Source organism: Podarcis erhardii, assembly GCF_964252035.2.
Source record: "Podarcis erhardii genome assembly, chromosome: 18".
NCBI lineage: Eukaryota > Metazoa > Chordata > Lepidosauria > Squamata > Lacertidae > Podarcis > Podarcis erhardii.
In genome coordinates, this window is record NC_138516.1 from 10,723,041 (window position 1) to 10,742,565 (window position 19,525).

Genomic DNA, 19,525 nt, shown 5'->3' on the forward strand with positions numbered 1-19,525 from the left:
AGACCAGCAAAACATACTATTATTTATTGCTTCGTCCTTTGTTCAAAACCCTTCAGGGGCGTCCTAATTTCCCAAAAGGTGAGAATATGGGGTGCACGTTGCATTCAGACCATAAATAATACTACGTTTTATAAATAAATAATACTACGTTTAGGAGTTAAATAATACTACGTTTAGGAGTTGTTTAAGACTGGGTGGCTGTCTGTAGGCAATGAAAGGTCTTCCTCCCAGAGCTTGAGAAAGAGAACTGTCATTGTCCAGGAGAGGTTGTAGATTGTGTATGCCATAAAATGCCAACAGTGTCCTTCAGCTCTCTATATTGGACAAACAGGCCAGACCTTACGCCAAAGAATAAACGGACATAAATCGGACATCAGGAATCACAAGACAGAGAAGCCAGTAGGAGAACACTTCAATCTCCCAGGACATTCTATACAAGATCTCAAAGTAGCTGTTTTACTACAAAGGAATTTCAGAAATAGACTGGAAAGAGAAGCTGCTGAATTACAACTTATCACCAAACTTAAAACCATGGAGAAACCTGGTCTGAACAAAGACATTGGATTCTTATCTCATTATACATGACAAAGCCATTTTTCACCTTTTCACCCCTTGCTTTTTCCTGTAAGACCTATTGCAGTCGTTAAGAGTCGTCAACAGGCTCATCACAGCTATCTGCCAATCACCCATTCCCACCACCCTTCTGAGTAATACCCCTCCCCACCTCCTCACTATATAGGTCTGGTGACTTCTGTTTCAGTGTATCTGAAGAAGTGTGCATGCACACGAAAGCTCATACCAAGAACTGACTTAGTTGGTCTTTAAGGTGCTACTGGAAGGAATTTGTTTTGTTTTGACTATGGCAGACCAACACGGCTACCTATCTGTAACCAGATTACACGGTTCTGCATTGCTGGAAAGCAAAGAGAGGAGCATGCACGACCCATTAAAATGTTTTTGGGGGAGTGGTGTGGGATTTGCAAACTGGGGGGGAGACAAAAGGCAAAAAAAAAGGAGGCGGAAATAATAAATAACAGCACGGTCTGTTTTGCTGGTCTTGAACATGCATGCATATTATTGCATCCATTGCTGCTTGCATGCATGCATATATCATTATTCGGGTGCAATAGCCACGTTGCAATCAGCTGGCATTTTGGGAAAGGGTTTTTTTGGGGGGGTGGTTGGGGGTAAAGAGGGACGCAAAAGGGGTTGCAACTAATGTGGCGTTTGCAAACTGAAGCAAAAGAGGCGTGGCTTGGACCTGAGGATGCTGTGCAATAAAAGCAATGCAGGGATGTGCCAAAATATGGAACGCTTCACGAATTTGCGTGTCATCCTTGCGCAGGGGCCATGCTAATCTTCTCTGTATCGTTCCAATTTTAGTATATGTGCTGCCGAAGCGAGCACAAATCTACCCTCTACCGCAGCCGTATATAAACCTCTGATTTGAAAATATTTCCAAGTCATGGTAAGAAAATGTTATTGTCTTTCCTTCCTGTGTTTGCGCCTCCTGTTCTTTTCTACACCCCCCCACCAAGCTACCCCTTAGTCTCCTCGCATTCTCAAATTAATCCATCCTATTTCTTTTAATTTCCCGCACCCCGATGCATGCTGGGAGGCCGCCTATGCAAATTTGACCCCTCCTAGTCTCTTCCTATTGAACAGGCGAGAGGCGGGTTGAGAGAGAGGTCCTCACTCTGTCTTTCGAACTGCCTGAAAAGAAAAGGGGAGATTTGACTCGCCCCACTGAAACGAGCCCGTTTTGACAGAAGAGGGAAGGGATGCGTGTAGTTGCCGTGCGGTTTTTAAAATTATTTTATTCCGGCCGTTTGTTGTTGTTTTTCAGGCACTCCTTAAGACACCCGAGAGGAAGGGGTCCTTAACTAGGGCAGCAGGAGTTGGCGCAGGCGCAGAGCAGCTGGGCAGCCTGGATAGAGCGTTGGTGAGTAGGGGGGAATGGAAGAGTTCATTTGTTACCCCTGGGGGGGGATATACCAAAAACTAGCAATTTAACCATTTTAAGTGCTGGGTAATCACCCCAATAGGTGATTTTCAGGGCAATTTCCAACTCCAGGGGGATTTCTCCCCTTTTTCTTGCTGGGACAATTAATCTTTGCGGTGCAATTGAATTAAACCTGCTGTTGCAATTCCTTGCACTCTTAATTTTGCAGATTTAAATGCATGCCCTAGCAGCTGGATTTGCAAAATTAAGAGTGCAATGATTTCTCCTAAAAAAATTAATTTAAAAAACCGATTTGGAAAAATGCTCCATTGGCTTTCTTTAAAAAAATGAACTCACCATGTTAGCTGTCATTGCCAGTGAAATTCAATTTTCCCTTTCTTGCTAAAGCAAAGCTCTTGGGAGCCAGCAAGAAAGGGGTGGTCTTAACTGAACCAAACACTAGGAATTAAAATTGCAAAATTGCAATTTCTTGCTTTCTTTTATTTTTAAAAGCTTCCTGGATTTGCAAATAAATTATTATCAGGTCATTGAGGGCATTCGAAATAATTGCAGGTGCAAAAATATTTCTTTTTACTCCCCTCTTTCCACAAAATGAAATTGATGGTGATAGCATGCTATAAGTGACTTTCACCGGAAACTTAAAATAAATAGGGTTTTGGTTTAGCAGCATGGGTGTTGGGCAATGATTTCAGTTTGGGGCTTTTCCCATGCAACCATGTAACAAAATAGAGGGGTACCTTGGTTTTCCTTGGTTTATTGGTTTTCCAAAATTTTAAACAAACAAAAATACATCTTAACTGTACTTGATCCAATCTTAGTAACATTGCTAAGTGACTTCCTCAAATCCCCCTGGCTGAGTTTCAATGTATATCATTGTAACAGTTTTCAAAAACCAATTTTCTCATAAAATTAGCTTAATCACTTAACATCTTTCTTTGTTTCAGTTTTGACTTTAAACATATTATTCTCTAACATTGCATAATTAAATCCTAAGCCTATCTGGTATTTGCAAGTTTTTCCAATTAAGTTATCTTAACATATTTAACTAAGTAGTCTTTGAATTTCATCCATTCCTCCTGGTACTCCTCCTCCTCCTCCTCCTGGTTGCGGACTCTTCCGAAAAGTCCATCATCTTCATCTGCCATTCCTCCACTGTTGGGACTTCTTGTGCTTTCCAATTCTTAGCTAACAAAATTCTAGCTGCAGTTGTGGCACACAAAAACAATCTAACATCTTTTTGGGGCAATTCCAAACCTATCATTCCAAGAAGAAAGGCCTCTGGTTTCTTAATAAATGTATATTTCAGCATTTTTTTCAATTCATTATAAATCTTCTCCCAGAAGTCTTTCACCTTGGGGCAAGTCCACCACATGTGATGAAAGGTACCCTCTTTTTCTTTGCATTTCCAGCATAGATTACCAACTCCTGCCCCGCGCCGCCGGTCTCGGAGCAAGATGGACCTGGCATACGTCTGCGAGTGGGAGAAGCGTCCCAAGAGTAACCACTGTCCCTCCATCCCTCTGGTCTGCGCCTGGTCCTGCCGCAACCTGATCGCGTTCACGACGGACCTCAAGAACGAAGAGGAGAAAGGTAATTTCTTGCAGGGAAAAGCTGGTCGAGGAAATCCAGAGCAGCTTCTGCTCTCCAGATGAGCATCCCTCGTAAGTCTAAGGCTGGCTTTCCTCCTTTCTTTTCTCCTTCTTCCTTAGACCTCACCCACATGATTCACATCCTAGACATGGAGCACCCCTGGGATGTCTGCTCCATCAATTCCGGACACGTGGAAATCATTACTTGCCTGGAATGGGATCAGTCGGGTAAGGAAACCCTCAACGAAGCTTGCAAAATAAACGTAGAAGTGAAATATATAAGCATAGCAATTATGTGTATGTCTGTGTGTGTGTGTGTGTGTGTGTTTGTGTGTGTGTGTGTGTGTGTGTGTGTGTGTGTGTTTGTGTATATATGGATAATCTCTGCTCTGTGTGTGTGTGTGTGTGTGTGTGTGTGTGTGTGTTTGTGTATATATGGATAATCTCTGCTCTATGTGTGTGTGTGGATAATCTCATTGCTTTGTGTGTGTGTGTGTGTAGGCAGTGAGAGATTTTACTTTCTTGGGTTCCAAGATCACTGCAGAGGGTGACAGCAGCCACAAAATTAAAAGACGCCTGCTTCTTGGGAGAAAAGCAATGACAAACCTAGACAGCGTCTCAAAAAGCAGAGACATCACCTTGCCGACAAAGGTCCGTATAGTAAAAGCTCTGGTTTTCCCAGTAGTGATGTATGGAAGTGAGAGCTGGACCATCAAGAAGGCTGATCGCCGAAGAATGGATGCTTTTGAATTCTGGTGCTGGAGGAGACTCTTGAGAGTCCCATAGACTGCAAGAAGATCCAACCTCTCCATTCTGAAGGAAATCAGCCCTGAGTGCTCACTGGAAGGACAGATCCTGAAGCTGAGGCTCCAAGACTTTGGCCACCTCAGGAGAAGAGAAGACTCCCTGGAAAAGACCCTGATGTTGGGAAAGATGGAGGGCGCAAGGAGAAGGGGACGGCAGAGGAAGAGATGGTGGGACAGTGTTCTCAAAGCAGCCAACATGAGTTTGACCAAACTGCGGGAGGCAGTGGAAGACAGGAGGGCCTGGCGTGCTCTGGTCCAGGGGGGCACCAAGAGGCGGACACGAATAAACGACTCAACAACAACATATATATATGTGTGTGTGTGTGTGTGTGGATAATCTCTGCTCTGTGTGTGGTGTGTGTGTGTATATATATATGTATGTGTGTATATATGTATGTGTGTGTGTGTGTGTGGATAATCTCATTGCTCTCTCTGTGTGTGTGGTGTGTATGTATGTATATATGTGTGTGTATGGATAATATAATTGCTCTGTGTGTGTGTGTGGTGTGTGTATATGTGTGTGTGTGTGTGTGTGTGTGTGTGTGTGTGTGTGTGTGTGTATGGATAATCTCATTGCTGTGGGTGTGTGGGCGTACGTACACACACACACACACACACACACACACACACACTTACAATTTAAAGTGCAGTGGTACCTTGGTTCTCAAGCTTAATCCATCCCGGAAGCCCGTTCCAAAACCAAGCCACGCTTCTTTCCTGTGGAAAGTCATGCAAAACGGATTAATCCGCCCCAGGCTTTTGAAAACAACCCCTAAAACAGCAACTTAACATGGATTTAAGATTAGCCTCTAGGCGCAATGATGCGTTTGGGACGCAGGGTGGGACAGAGAAAATTGGCCTTAAGAACTTTGATTGGAAAGCTTTCGTAGCTCCAAGGTGAGAGGCTGTCCAAATCTGTGGGGAGGTTTTTTCCTGGTGCTTCTTCTAGACGGGGGAATTGCTACGGCCGGGCTGCTCCGAGCTTTTTTGACTCTCTTCCGCCGCAGGATCCCGGCTGCTGTCCGCCGACGCCGACGGCCACATCAAATGTTGGAGCATGGTTGAGCACTTGGCCAACTGCTGGGAGAGCGCCGTGGGCAGCGTGGTCGAAGGCGACCCCATCGTGGCGCTCTCGTGGCTGCACAACGGCGTGAAGCTGGCTTTGCACGTGGAGAAGGTAAGCGAGGTTAGATAGGAGGGTTTTCTCGTCTAGGGCTTGCCGATCAGAAGGTCGGCGGTTCGAATCCCCGCAATGACAGGGTGAGCTCCCATTGCTCGGTCCCTGCTCCTGCCAACCTAGCAGTTCAAAAGCACGTCCAAGTGCAAGTAGATAAATAGGTACCACTCCGGCGGGAAGGTAAACGGCGTTTCCGTGCGCTGCTCTGGTTTGCCAGAAGCGGCTTAGTCATGCTGGCCACATGATCCAGAAGCTGTATGCTGGCTCCCTTGGCCAGTAAAGCGAGATGAGCGCCGCAACCCCAGAGTCGGCCACAACTGGACCTAATGGTCAGGGGTCCCTTTACCCTTACCTTTAAACAAGCTCTAGCTTAGGGCCCCACTCTCTTGGGGTCCCAAAAAATTTTTAAAGGGGAAAAAACCTGGGTGTATATTTCCAAAATATAAGATGAAAAGCAAATAAAATAAAACCTACATCCAGCAACAGTGTTTTGTGTTGTGTAGGCTCCTATGATGTGAGTCTTGGGCCCCGCCTGCTAGCCTGCTCCCTAAAATAACACTTCTTTGCTCCTTTCTATATACAGGGTGCCGACATTCTGCTATTTATTATTATTAGTAGTTTGCATCATATATTTACACCTCTTATTATTTCATGCAATAGCAAGTTTCTAGAGTCTAGGTTGTGAGTCGTTGTAAATTGTGTTCCTAAAGGAACTTTTGCTATTGCCGAATGCCAATGTGTCTGCATTATTAAGTTTGTTACGAATAAAATATCATTTTAAGTTAAGAGCTTAATACGTATTTCACTGTTAATATACTTCTTAATTGTATTTCAGTTCAACAATGATAAAATACATATTTTGTTATGTGCAAATGGCTTAAGATACCTATCAGGTCCATAATTTGCCCTATAGCATAGACTGAACAAAAAAAGCAGCGACCATTTGTTGTGGACAAAGGACAGCTGGACATAGAAAGGGTCCCATTACCTTCAGAAGCTGAGGGCCTCATCAAACCTCAATGCAACCCTTGATTTTTATCTACCCCCTTTTTTAAAAATCGTTTTTATTGGTTTTCCAATGTTGTTGTTTAGTCGTGTCCGCCTCTTCGTGACCCTGGACCAGAGCATGCCAGGCCCTCCTGTCTTCCACTGCCTCCCGCAGTTTGGTCAAACTCATGCTGGTAGCTTGGAGAACACTGTCCCACCATCTCGTCCTCTGCCGTCCCCTTCTCCTTGCGCCCTCCATCTTTCCCAACATCAGGGTCTTTTCCAGGGAGTCTTCTCTTCTCCTGAGGTGGCCAAAGTCTTGGAGCCTCAGCTTCAGGATCTGTCCTTCCAGTGAGCACTCAGGGCTGATTTCCTTCAGAATGGAGAGGTTTGATCTTCTTGCAGTCCATGGGACTCTCCAGAGTCTCCTCCAGCACCAGAATTCAAAAGCATCCATTCTTCGGTGATCAGCCTTCTTGATGGTCTAGCTTTCCAATGAAGAACATTCAATTAAATATCCAATCCTAATACATCAATTAGAAAAATAAAAAACTAAAATAAAAAAGATCAAATGGTATTTATTGATTTCTCGATTTTTTTACCCCGCAGTCAGGAGCGTCGAACTTTGGCGAGAAATTCTCTCGGGTCAAATTCTCCCCGTCGCTGACGCTCTTCGGGGGCAAACCGATGGAAGGCTGGATCGCGGTCACCATCAGCGGCCTGGTGACGGTCTCTCTGCTGAAGCCCAACGGGCAGGTCCTGACCTCGACGGAGAGCCTCTGCCGCCTGCGGTGCCGTGTGGCGCTGGCTGACATCGCCTTCACGGGCGGGGGCAACATCGTGGTGGCCACCTCGGACGGCAGCAGCGCCTCGCCTGTCCAGTTCTACAAGGTCTGCGTCAGCGTGGTGAATGAGAAGTGCAAGATTGACACCGAAATCCTGCCGTCGCTCTTCATGCGATGCACCACGGACCTCGCCCGCAAGGACAAGTACCCGGCCATCACCCACCTGAAATTCCTCACCCGGGACATGTCCGAGCAGGTGAGGCCTTCCCGGGTGGCGAGTTCGAATCCCCCCTCACCGTAGCTGTCAACCGTCCCTTATTTGGCGGGACAGTCCCTTATCCCAGCGCCGTGTCCGGCTGCTGTCCCTTATTGATGATGTCCCTTAAATGTCCCGGGTTTCAAAGGAAGAAGCTCCTCTCCCTCCCTCCCTGCCGGCCCGGCTTGTTCCCCTATTGTGGTTTGGTTTACAGTGGTACAAGGGACGCGGGTGGCACTGTGGGCTAAACCACAGAGCCTAGGACTTGCCGATCAGAAGGTCGGCGGTTCGAATCCCTGCAATGACGGGGTGAGCTCCCGTTGCTCGGTCCCTGCTCCTGCCAACCTAGCAGTTCGAAAGCACATCAAAGTGCAAGTAGATAAATAGGTACCGCTCCGGTGGGAAGGTAAACGGCATTTCCATGCGCTCCTCTGGTTCGCCAGAAGCGGCTCAGTCATGCTGGCCACATGACCCGGAAGCTATTTGCCGGCTCCCTCGGCCAATAAAGCGAGATGAGCGCCGCAACCCCAGAGTCGGCCACGACTGGACCTAAAGGTCAGGGGTCCCTTTACCTTTACCTTATACAGTGGTACCTCGGATTACATACGCTTCAGGTTACAGGCGCTTAAGGTTACAGACTCCTCTAACCCAGAAATAGCACCTCGGATTAAGAACTTTGCTTCAGGATGAGAACAGAAATCGTGCTCCGGCAGCACGGCGGCAGCGGGAGGCCCCATTAGCTAAAGTGATGCTTCAGGTTAAGAACAGTTTCAGGTTAAGAACGGACCTCCGGAACGAATTAAGTACTTAACCCGAGGTACCACTGTACGGCATTTTTCTTTGCTCACCCCACAGATGTTGCTTTGCGCCTCCAACCAAAACAACAGTAACGTGGAGTGCTGGTCTCTCCGGAAAGAGGGCTTGCCGGTCAACAATATTTTCCAGCAGATCTCCCCCACAGGTGAGTTTCCGTCTGACTCTCTTTTCCATCTCCCTATCTCTCCTTTCCTTCCTTCTCACTCTCTTTTCCATCTCTATCTCTCCTTTCCTCCGACAACAACTCTGCGAGGTCGGTTGGGTCAGAGGTGCAAGTGTCCGGTCCCCCGAGGCATCGCCCAGAGAGCTCTGCGGCCGAGTGGGGGGAGAATTCGAACTCAGGTCCCGGTCCGAGTCTCTTAACCGCTACGCTGTGCTCCTTATTCTCCTGCCTTCTTCTTATTACTTCTCAGTCGGCGACAAACCGCCCATGATTTTGAAGTGGCGGATACTCTCGGCCGCCAACGACCTCGACCGCGTTTCGGCTGTGGCTCTCCCGAAACTCCCCATCTCCTTGACCAGCACGGATTTGAAAGTCGCCAACGACACCAAATTCTACCCTGGCTTAGGTGAGGAAACCTCTCCCTGTCCCCTGGAAATGTTGTCATTATTATTCTTATTTCGCGATACACCGTATTTTTCGCTCTATAAGACGCACCAGACCATGAGACGCACCTAGTTTTTGGAGGAGGAAAACAAGGGAAAAAATATTCTGAATCCCAGAAGCCAGAACAACAAGAGGGATCGCTGTGCAGCGAAAGCAGCAATCCCTCTTGCTGTTCTGGCTTCTGGGATAGCTGCACAGCCTGCATTCTCTCCATAATACGTTTTTTTCCCTTCAAAAGTAGACTTCAAGTAAACTCTTTCCTTGACATTTAACCGCGTTGTATTCCCCAGTTAGTTCATTTTTAAAAAATCCATTTCCTGGTAATCTCCTTCTTATTGCAACGTTGCCGTTTTACGCATTTAACATAGAAAACCTAGCTGACAGCTCTCCATTTACACATACGGTACCGTATTTTTCCGTGTATAGGACGAGGTTTTTTGACCCAAAAATCATGCCAAAAAATGGGTCGTCCTATACACGGATAGTTGGCAGCCCGCGCTCTAGAGAGCTTCCCACCTGCAGCGGCGTACAGATTTGATTGAGGCGTTCAAATTTCGTGGCTGGGAACGCATTAGAGATTTCCCCATAGGGATCAATGGAAATCGGGGACTTGTTATACAAACAAACCGATCGATCGATAGGATGGCGGCTAACAGATTGATGTTGAATCCTGACAAGACAGAAGGACTGTTTTTGGGGGGACAGGGGGCGGGCGGGTGTGGAGGACTCCCTGGTCCTGGATGGGGCAACTGTGCCCCTGAAGGACCAGGTGCGCAACCTGGGAGTCATTTTGGACTCACAGCTGTCCATGGAGGTGCAGGTCAATTCTGTGTCCAGGGCAGCTGTCTACCAGCTCCATCTGGTACGCAGGATGAGACCCTCCCTGCCCGCAGACTGTCTGGCCAGAGTGGTGAATGCTCTGGTTATCTCCTGCATGGACTACTGCCATGCGCTCTCTGTGGGGCTGCCTTTGAAGGTGACCTGGAAACAGCAACTAATCCAGAATACGGAAGCCAGACTGGGGACTGGGAGCAGTCGCTGAGACCAGATAACACCGGTCTTGAAAGACCTACATTGGCTCCCAGGACGTTTCCGAGCACAATTCAAAGTGTTGGTGCTGACCTTGAAAGCCCTAAATGGCCCAGTAGACCTGAAGGAGCATCTCCACCCCCATCGTCCAGCCCGGACACTGAGCTCCAGCTCCGAGGGCCTTCTGGCAGTTCCCTCATTGCGAGAAGCAAAGCTACAGGGAACCAGGCAGAGGGCCTTCTCGGTGGTGGCACCCGCCCTGTGGAACACCCTCCCACCAGATGTCAAAAGAGAACAACAACTACCTGACTTTTAGAAGACATCTGAAGGCAGCCCTGTTTAGGGAAGCTTTTAATGTTTGATGTATTACAGTATTTTAATATTTTTTGGAAGCCGCCCAGAGTGGCTGGGGAAGCCCTGCCAGATAGGCGGGGTATAAATAATAAATTATTGTATGATTATTATTATCGAACATTTTGCGAGTGACTTCCGGGGAACGCATTGTGTTCAGTGTGTGGGTCTTGAGTTCCAGTTTCCCTCTGAACTATCCCCTGCCTCATGCTATCCACCCCCCCCCCCGCCGCCCCAGGACTCGCACTCGCCTTCCACGACGGCAGCGTCCACATCATCCACCGCGTCTCCCTGCAGACCATGGCAGTCTTCTACGGATCGACGTCCCAGCGTCCGGCGGAAGAACAGGCCATCAAGAGGCAGAGGACGGCCGGACCCCTGGTCCACTTCAAAGCCATGCAGATGTCCTGGACGTCACTGGCTTTGGTCGGCGTCGATAGCCACGGGAAGGTAAATGGAAAACTAACAATCTTCACAGCACTTTATATATTTTCCAATTCTAATATAAAAGGTCAAGGGACCCCTGGCCATTAGGTTCAGTCGTGGCCGACTCTGGGGTTGCGGCGCTCATCTCTCTTTATTGGCCAAGGGAGCCGGCGTCCAGCTTCCGGGTCATGTGGCCAGCAGGACTAAGCCGCTTCTGGCGAACTAGAGCAGCGCACGGAAACGCGGTTTACCTTCCCACCGGAGCCCCGTCCACTGTGGGGCCCGGTCCACTGTCCCTCAGACCTTGTGGGGGGCAGGACTATATTTTTGGTGGGGAAATGAACGAATTCCTATGCCCAGCATATAACCCAGAGATGCATTTTTAAAGAAAAGTACACATTCTACTCATGTGAAAACACCAGGCAGGTCCCACAAATAACCCAGAGATGCATCTGAAATAAAAGCACACATTCTACTCGTGTAAAAACACGCTGATTCCTAGACCGTCCAGGGGCCGGACTGAGAAGGCGATTGGGCCAGATCCAGCCCCTGGGCCTTAGTTTGCCTACTCCTGCTTTAGCCCATTGTATCGTCACCCCTTTTACCTCTACATTTCCAACGCTTATTTGGTGGTTAAACGGCTATCGTCCCTGCCGACCTCTCGCCACGCCAGCTCAGCATGCTTCGGATCTCCCCGTCGATGGGACACATCTTGGACATGAACATCTCCCTCCGCCAGCTGCTCTTCCTCCTAGAGTATTGCATGGTGACCGGATACGACTGGTGGGACATCCTGCTTCACGTCCAGCCCAGCATGGTGCAAAACCTGGTGGAGAAGCTTCACGAGGAATACATGCGCCAGAATGCGGCCCTGCAGCAGGTGAGGCCGGAAGGGAGATAGCTCCTTCGCCCGGAGTGCGTTGGAGTTGAGTGGATGGCGCCGAAGGGTGCTGGCATGCATTGCAACCTGCCAGCAGGTGGCGCTAGCCATCTCAAGCTCCTCGGGGATAGGAAAGGGTTCCTTTGCGACGGGCGCATATGTCATTTTGCATTTCCCAGTGCAGAAAGTGTGGCTCTGATGTGCGTTCTCTGATCTTTCCTGCTCCACTTACACCCTTGTGCAAATTACCGTATTTTGTGCTCTACAAGACTCACTTTTCCCCTCCTAAAAAGTATGGGGAAATGTGTGTGCGTCTTATGGAGCGAATGCAGGCTGCGCAGCTATCCCAGAAGCCAGAACAGCAAGAGGGATTGCTGCTTTCGCTGCGCAGCCATCCCTCTTGCTGTTCTGGCTTCTGAGATTCAGAATATATTTTTTTCTTGTTTTCCTCCTCCAAAAACGAGGTGCTTCTTGTGGTCTGGTAATTGAAACAAAGGGTGTCGTTTATGGTACAAAACTCACATATTATTATTATTTTTTGGAATTGAAATATTTTATGGTCACTTGTGCACCATGATGCAGTACGAAAGGACACTTTCCGTAGTGAAATATTTGTGAGTTTAGGGAAGCTTTTAATGTTGTCTTTTAATATTTTGTCGGAGCCACCCAGAGTGGCCTGGGGAAACCCAGCCGGATGGACGGGGTAGAAATAATAAATTATTATTATTATATGCGTACGTTAGTCACAGATATGACCTCCGCTATTTTTAAGCTGCATTTGAACACAGTTTGGCATGGAGTCTACTAGTTTTGAACAGTCTCTGTTGATATTCGGATCCCTGTACCACACTTGAATCAGTTCTTTTGTAGAACCTCAATATATTGTGGTGAGCGCATCATTCCCTCTATCGGCTGCAGGCTTCCGACACCATAATGGTCAACTGACTTTTCATGTTTGTTTTGAATACAGGATTACGAGTAAAATATAAAAAACACGCTTTATTTCAATTAATTTGCAATTTATTCAATTTGCAATTAATTCAATTAATTAAGGGTGCAATTCAGGAGGGTTCTGGGAGCTTCTTTGCATGAAAGAAGCAAGCAGAAGGTGCGTGATGTTTGGGTTATATGCCTTAGACAGGGTGGTAAAGGTAAAGGGACCCCAGACCATTAGGTCCAGTCGTGGCCGACTCTGGGGTTGCGGCGCTCATCTCGCTTTACTGGCCGAGGGAGCCGGCATACAGCTTCCGGGTCATGTGGCCAGCAGGACTAAGCCGCTTCTGGCGAACCAGAGCAGCGCACGGAAACGCCGTTTACCTTTCTGCCAGAGCGGTACCTATTTATCTACTTGCACTTTGACGTGCTTTGGAACTGCTAGGTGGGCAGGAGCAGGGACTGAGCAACGGGAGCTCACCCCGTCATTGCGGGGATTCGAACTGCTGACCTTCTGATCATCAAGTCCTAGGCTCTGTGGTTTAACCCACAGCGCCACCCACGTCCCCTTAGACAGGGTGGACTTGATTGAAATCAAATTGATTTCAATCATGATTTCAATCGCTAGCCAGTAAGACTTGATTTAAATCATTATTATTTTGCAGACAGACTCATTCTTGCTGGTATCGTCTTAATATTTACAACCAGACAACTGGATTTCTTAGGGACAGGGCCAATCCTGAAGGTGACCATTATGCTTATTGGCCTTCAGTTGCAGTGAAGCTCTGTTGGATGAAATATTCATTGCCTCTGGTCTATTCTGGGGGGATCCTGCAACGTGTTTTAAATTTTTACTGCGCTGACTAACACGTCAGAATCTGCTCTGGGTCAATATTGCGTGGAATTTCATGACAGGGTGACCCTTTTTTTTGCTTTGGCAGGTGCTCTCGACCCGGATTATTTCCATGAAGGCATCGCTGTGCAAGCTCTCCTCCACCACGGTGACTCGGGTCTGCGACTATCACGCCAAGCTTTTCCTGATCGCCATCAGCTGCACCCTCAAATCGCTCCTCCGCCCCCCGGTCCTGAACACCCCAGACAAAAGCCCCGGCGACCGTCTCACAGAGATCTGCTCCAAGATCACTGACGTGGGTGCGTGAGAGTCTCCTCAGTGACATACCGTATTTTTTGCTCTATAAGACTCACTTTTCCCCTCCTAGAAAGTAAGGGGAAATGTGTGTGCGTCTTATGGAGCGAATGCAGGCTGCACAGCTATCCCAGAAGCCAGAACAGCAAGAGGGAGCGCTGCTTTCACTGCGCAGAGATCCCTCTTGCTGTTCTGGCTTCTGAGATTCAGAATATTTTTTTTCTTGTTTTCCTCCTCCAAAAACTAGGTGCGTCTTGTGGTCTGGTGCCTCATATAGAGCGAAAAATACGGTAATAACAAGAACTCCCTTTCCAGATATTGACAAAGTGATGATCAACTTGAAGACGGAGGAGTTTGTCTTGGAAATGACCACTTTGCAGTCTCTCCAACAGCTGATTCAGTGGGTCGGCGACTTTGTCCTCTACCTGTTGGCCAGCCTTCCGAACCAGGTGAGACCCCCCCCAAGCCCCCCATTGCGCCAACACTTTCCCATATTGCCTTCCGGGTCGACCGGCGATCCGACTCTCCGCCTACTTTCCAGGGACGGCGCGTGAATTCAAATAGTCTTTAAATTTCCTCCAGTCTTCTTGGTGTTCCTCTTCTTTCTGGTCGCGGATTATCCCGGTGAGTTTTGACTTTCCTAACCGGCCCCCTTTTCCCCCAGGGCTCGGGTCCCATCCGCCCGGGACACAGCTTCCTCCGCGACGGCTCCTCCCTGGCCATGCTGCGGGAACTGATGGTCGTGATTCGCATCTGGGGCCTCTTGAAACCGAGCTGCCTGCCCATCTACACGGCTACTTCCGATACGCAGGACAGCATGTCCCTCCTCTTCCGGCTCTTGACCAAACTTTGGCTGTGCTGTGAGTAGGGGACGAGGCTCAATGCAACTGCAGATATAGCAATATAGAAATCACATTAAAGCGGAACCGACTCATTCAGCCTTTGTTTGCGTAATTCAGACCAGGGTGGATAAAAATCAATCCAAACCGGATTTTTTTTTTAAATTTCAATCAGATTTGTTTTTTATTTAAATCAGATTTTTAAAATAAAGTCCTAAGCTGTTGGTTTTTTTAAATCAGATTTGTTTTTTATTTAAATCAGATTTTTAAAATAAAGTCCTAAGTTGTTGTTGTTTTTAATCAGATTTATAAAAATTTAAATCAGATTTGTTTTTCATTTAAGTCAGATTTTAAAAATAAAGTCCTAAGTTGTTGTTTTTTTAAATCAGATTTTTTTAAAATTTAAATCAGATTTTTAAAATAAAGTGCTAAGCATATATATATATATATATGGTTTAGCCACATCAGTTAACAAACATGGATACATATGCTGTAAGTTACTGTTTTTTGATTTCAATTGGATTTCAAAATAAAATGTTTTTGAAGGGGAAAAAATCTCTAAGTTACATTATAGCCCAAAGGCTGTTAATCAGGAAATTAAGGATTTGAGATTTTCATGTGTGCTAAAACTCAGTCTAAGTAAAACCTTGCTTCCTGGTCCGCTAGCTTTCTAGGTGCAGGGATTCTGAAGGCAAATTTTAGGGGCTAGCTTTGCGTGTTTAAGAGGAAAACCCCGCAGGAATAGAGACACGGTTTTCTGCTGAGCTTTGCATGCAAAAGCAATTGTTTTACAAAATCTGCAAGTAAAACCTTGGTCCCTGATGCGCTAGCTTTCTAGATGCAGGGCAATATTTTTTCCCCGAGGTACCCAGATCCAAAGCCAGGTGCTTCCAGCTTGGTGATTGTGTATAATCATCTGGAAGACTTTTTTTGATCTTTCGGCTAAAATATTTGCATATAATTTATCATCATTATTTAGGAGTGCGATAGGCCTATAGTTGTTAATAAGTAGATTGTCTGTTCCCTGTTTTGGAATTAATGCAATAAAACTGTCTTTCCATGAGTCCGGCATGGTTCCATCTTTTAAGATGTTGTTCTCGATACTTCTTAGTGGGTCAGACAGTATGTCCTCAAATTTTTTATAATGTATTGTATAATATATAATATATTTTATAATATATTATATAATATATCTGGCCCTGGTGACTTTCCTTAATTGCTCTTTGAATTTCGTACAATATAATAGGGGCATCCAACAGTTCTTTTTGTTCCTTAGTACGGTAAGTTTCAGAAGACCGTTCTGTTCTAGATATTCTTTAATAATATAATAACAATAATAATAACAACTATAATAATAGTTTTGATTCGAGTGATAAAGGAACTAAAAGAGGTGGACAACAATTAAGGATCTATTATGTTTTCAGAATGTATTAGAAAAATTATATAGAAAGGTTTATTGGTTTGTGTGCATTCAAATGTAAGATAAAAGACACGCAAAGGGACTTGACAGGAAGTCAAAGATGAAGAAAAGATTTTGGGAGATAAAAGGGGGGGGGAAATAATTTACTTTCATTATTATCATTTTGCGTGTGGGTGTCTGCACATATGAGTGTTCTTGGATGCAATGTTTGAGAGGAAATAAGAAGGTAAATAACAAATAAACTAACTATCGATGTATGTAATTTTTATTTCTTAATTATATTTAGTGGTAGTAGGGCTGTATTGTTTTTTGCAACATAAAATCATTCAATAAAAATTAATTAAAAACAAAAAAAACCAAGAAAGTCGGTTGCGTCCTCTGAGCCTGACCGTCCCGTCCCGTCCGCCCCCCCCCCCTTGCAGGTCGCGACGAAAGCCACCCCAGCGAGCCGGACGACGCTTTGATTGACGAGTGCTGCCTCCTGCCCAGCCAGCTGCTCATCCCGAACCTCGACTGGTTGCCCGTCAACGACGCCATCATCCACAAGCTGCAGAGCAAGCAGCCCGTCCGGATGCAGTTTGGGAAGCCCCCGGGGCAGGGGCAGGGCCACCCCGCCTCCCTGCAATTCGACGCCTTCGTCAGGTAGGTGTCGGGCGATGGGGAGACAGCGGAACTCCCTGCCACAAGAGGGCCGCCACCAGCTGTCGTGGCTTATTTAAAAGAGGAGTGGGCATACAGTGGTACCTTTCAAATCAGAACCAGTGAAGGTCCGGTGTGAGTGCCTGGAGGCGGTTGGAGGATGGATGGCGGCTAACAGATTGAGGTTGAATCCTGACAAGACAGAAGGACTGTTTTGGGGAGACAGGGGGCAGGTGGGTGTGGGGAACTCCCTGGTCCTGAATGGGGTAACTGTGCCCCTGAAGGACCAGGTGTGCAGCCTGGGAGTCATTCTGGACTCACAGCTGTCCATGGAGGCACAGGTCAATTCTGTGTCCAGGGCAGCTCCATCTGGGATGCAGGATGAGACCCTCCCTGCCCGCAGACTGTCTGGCCAGAGTGGTGCATGCTCTGGTTATCTCCTGCTTGGACTACTGCCATGCGCTCTACGTGGGGCTGCCTTTGAAGGTGGCCTGGGAACTGCAACTAATCCAGAATCCAGCAGCCAGACTGGGGACTGGGAGTGGAGACCACTTAACTTTTTTATATATATATAATATTTATTAACATTTTTTTAATACAATACACAAAAATAAACAATGTAGCATATATCTCAACATAGTTTCACAACTTCTTTGGACTCCCTCACGCCTCCCGCTCCTACCTTCATCACAATAAAAATTTTTCCAGCAATTTATCGCCTTGTTTCCATTGTTGTTAACTATCTTTCCCATGTTACTTTTCTAGTTTCAGATACCCTATGTTCAAATCCTAAAAATTTAAATATGATCTGATGGTTATCCAAAAATTTATGCTTTCCTAAATCTAACTTATCTTCATAACTCAATCTAATTTAATGGTGCCAAATTATTTATGATCTAGCATCCTTCTTAGCATTCAACCAAATTACAATGTTTTTGTAAATAAATCTTGAATTTCTTCCAGTCTTCTTCCACCCTCTCCTCTCCCAGGGAGTGGAGACCACTTAACACCAGTCCTAAAAGATCTTCATTAGCTCCCAGGACATTTCCGAGCACAATTCAAAGTGTTGGCGCTGAGCTTGAAAGCCCTAAATGGCCTGAAGGAGCGTCTCCACCCCGGACACCGGGGTCCCTCTCCCGAGGGCCTTCTGGCGACTCCCTCCCTGCAAGAAGCGAGGTTACAGGGAACCAGGCAGAGGGCCTTCTCGGTGGTGGCACCCTCCCGTCAGATGTCAAGGAAATAAACAACCATCTGACTTTTAGAAGACATCTGAAGGCAGCCCTGTTTAGGGAAGCTTTTAATGTTTGATGGATTACTGTATTTTAATATTTTGTTGGAAGCTGCCCAGAGTGGCTGGGGAAACCCAGCCAGATGGGCGGGGTATCAATAATAAATTATTATTATGATTATTGCTGCTTCCCAAACGCTGATGTTTTGCCTCCTTAATTCAGGGCCCCTGGGCAGCCGAAGATCGACCACTTGAGGCGGCTCCACCTCGGAGCGTACCCCACGGAGGAGTGCAAATCTTGCACCAGGTGAGTGCCAGGAAAAAACAAAACCCCGGCGACGGGAGGCAGCGTCACTCAGCGGTTACAGCATCCCCGGTCCGGTCTTCCCCGTCTCCTGGCGGGAGAGCGGCTGCCCCAGGTTCAAACGCCGGTAGGGCTGGGGCAGAAGGAGAGGGGGAAAGACCCGTGTGGTTTAGACCTCCGGGACGCTGCTGCCGACCCGTGCCAACAGTATGGAGTTAAGATGCAACTTCTGGTCTTGACTCCGCAGGTGTGGCTGCGTCACCATGCTGCACTCGCCCAACAAGACGACAGCCGTCAAACAATGGGAGCAGCGCTGGATCAAGAACTGCCTCTGTGGCGGGCTGTGGAGGAGGATGCCGCTGGGCTACTCGTGACGGCGCCCCCCAACAGGCCGGGAGGAAGGACTGCAGGGAAGCCAGACCGGAAAAAAATAAGGCGATTTTGTAAATATAAAGGTTCTGAGTTTTGCAAAAAGGCTGTTTTCTTGTTTCTTGGCATTCCCTCTCCTGCAGAGTCTCTGCTTTTTCGAAAATTGAAACGCCCACCTCTCATCGGTTTGCAACAGGTTCGCACTTTTTCATATATGTTTTTAAAAATCGTTTTTAATGATTTTTTCCGATCCGAATTTCGCAATGCGCTTTTGCAAAAACCACAGAAAACAGCGGGGTAACGACGAGCACGTCCGTGGAAGCGACGTGCAAAAACGCCTTGTGCCAGGAGAAGTTGTTGATTGCGGGAAACAGCAGGGATTGCACACGAAAACAGAGAAAATTGTGCTGAAATGCCGAAGGATTTTTTTGCAGATATGGAGAACTTGAAGCCTGGAATGTGGGGGAAAGCCATGCAAAATCTTCTAAATTTTTAAATTAATTTTATTTAACATAATTATTACAAAATATTGCAAATAGATAAAAAGTAAAGGTAAAGGTACCCCTGCCCGTACGGGCCAGTCGTGTCCGACTCTAGGGTTGTGCGCCCATCTCACTTAAGAGGCCGGGGGCCAGCGCTGTCCGGAGACACTTCCGGGTGACGTGGCCAGCGTGATGAAGCTGCTCTGGCGAACCGGCACCAGAGCAGCACACGGAAACGCTGTTTACCTTCCCGCCGGAGCGGTACCTATTTATCTACTTGCACTTAAGGGTGCTTTCGAACTGCTAGGTGGGCAGGAGCTGGGACCGAAAGACGGGAGCTCACCCCACCGCGGGGATTCGAACTGCCGACCATGCAATCGGCAAGCCCTAGGCGCTGAGGTTTTACCCACAGCACCACCCACGTCCCCGCCACCTGTGCAAATAGATACATACATATATATTTCAGATAAGCACACATATATAAAAAAGAAT

General features: G+C 47.1%; 1 protein-coding gene across 1 annotated transcript; it reads left to right on the forward strand.

Annotated features, from left to right (window-relative positions):
- Window positions 1-1,858: 1,858 nt before the first annotated feature.
- On the forward strand, window positions 1,859-18,656 carry MED16 (mediator complex subunit 16). Its single transcript, XM_081846110.1, has 15 exons — window positions 1,859-1,942; window positions 3,378-3,553; window positions 3,673-3,780; window positions 5,366-5,535; window positions 7,132-7,563; window positions 8,419-8,524; window positions 8,793-8,948; window positions 10,605-10,816; window positions 11,466-11,672; window positions 13,547-13,757; window positions 14,068-14,201; window positions 14,417-14,612; window positions 16,434-16,653; window positions 18,102-18,185; window positions 18,430-18,656. Exons 2-15 carry the CDS (start codon window positions 3,418-3,420, stop codon window positions 18,554-18,556), a joined length of 2,499 nt encoding a protein of 832 aa, XP_081702236.1. The 5' UTR covers window positions 1,859-1,942; window positions 3,378-3,417; the 3' UTR covers window positions 18,557-18,656.
- The last annotated feature ends 869 nt before the right edge of the window (window positions 18,657-19,525 follow it).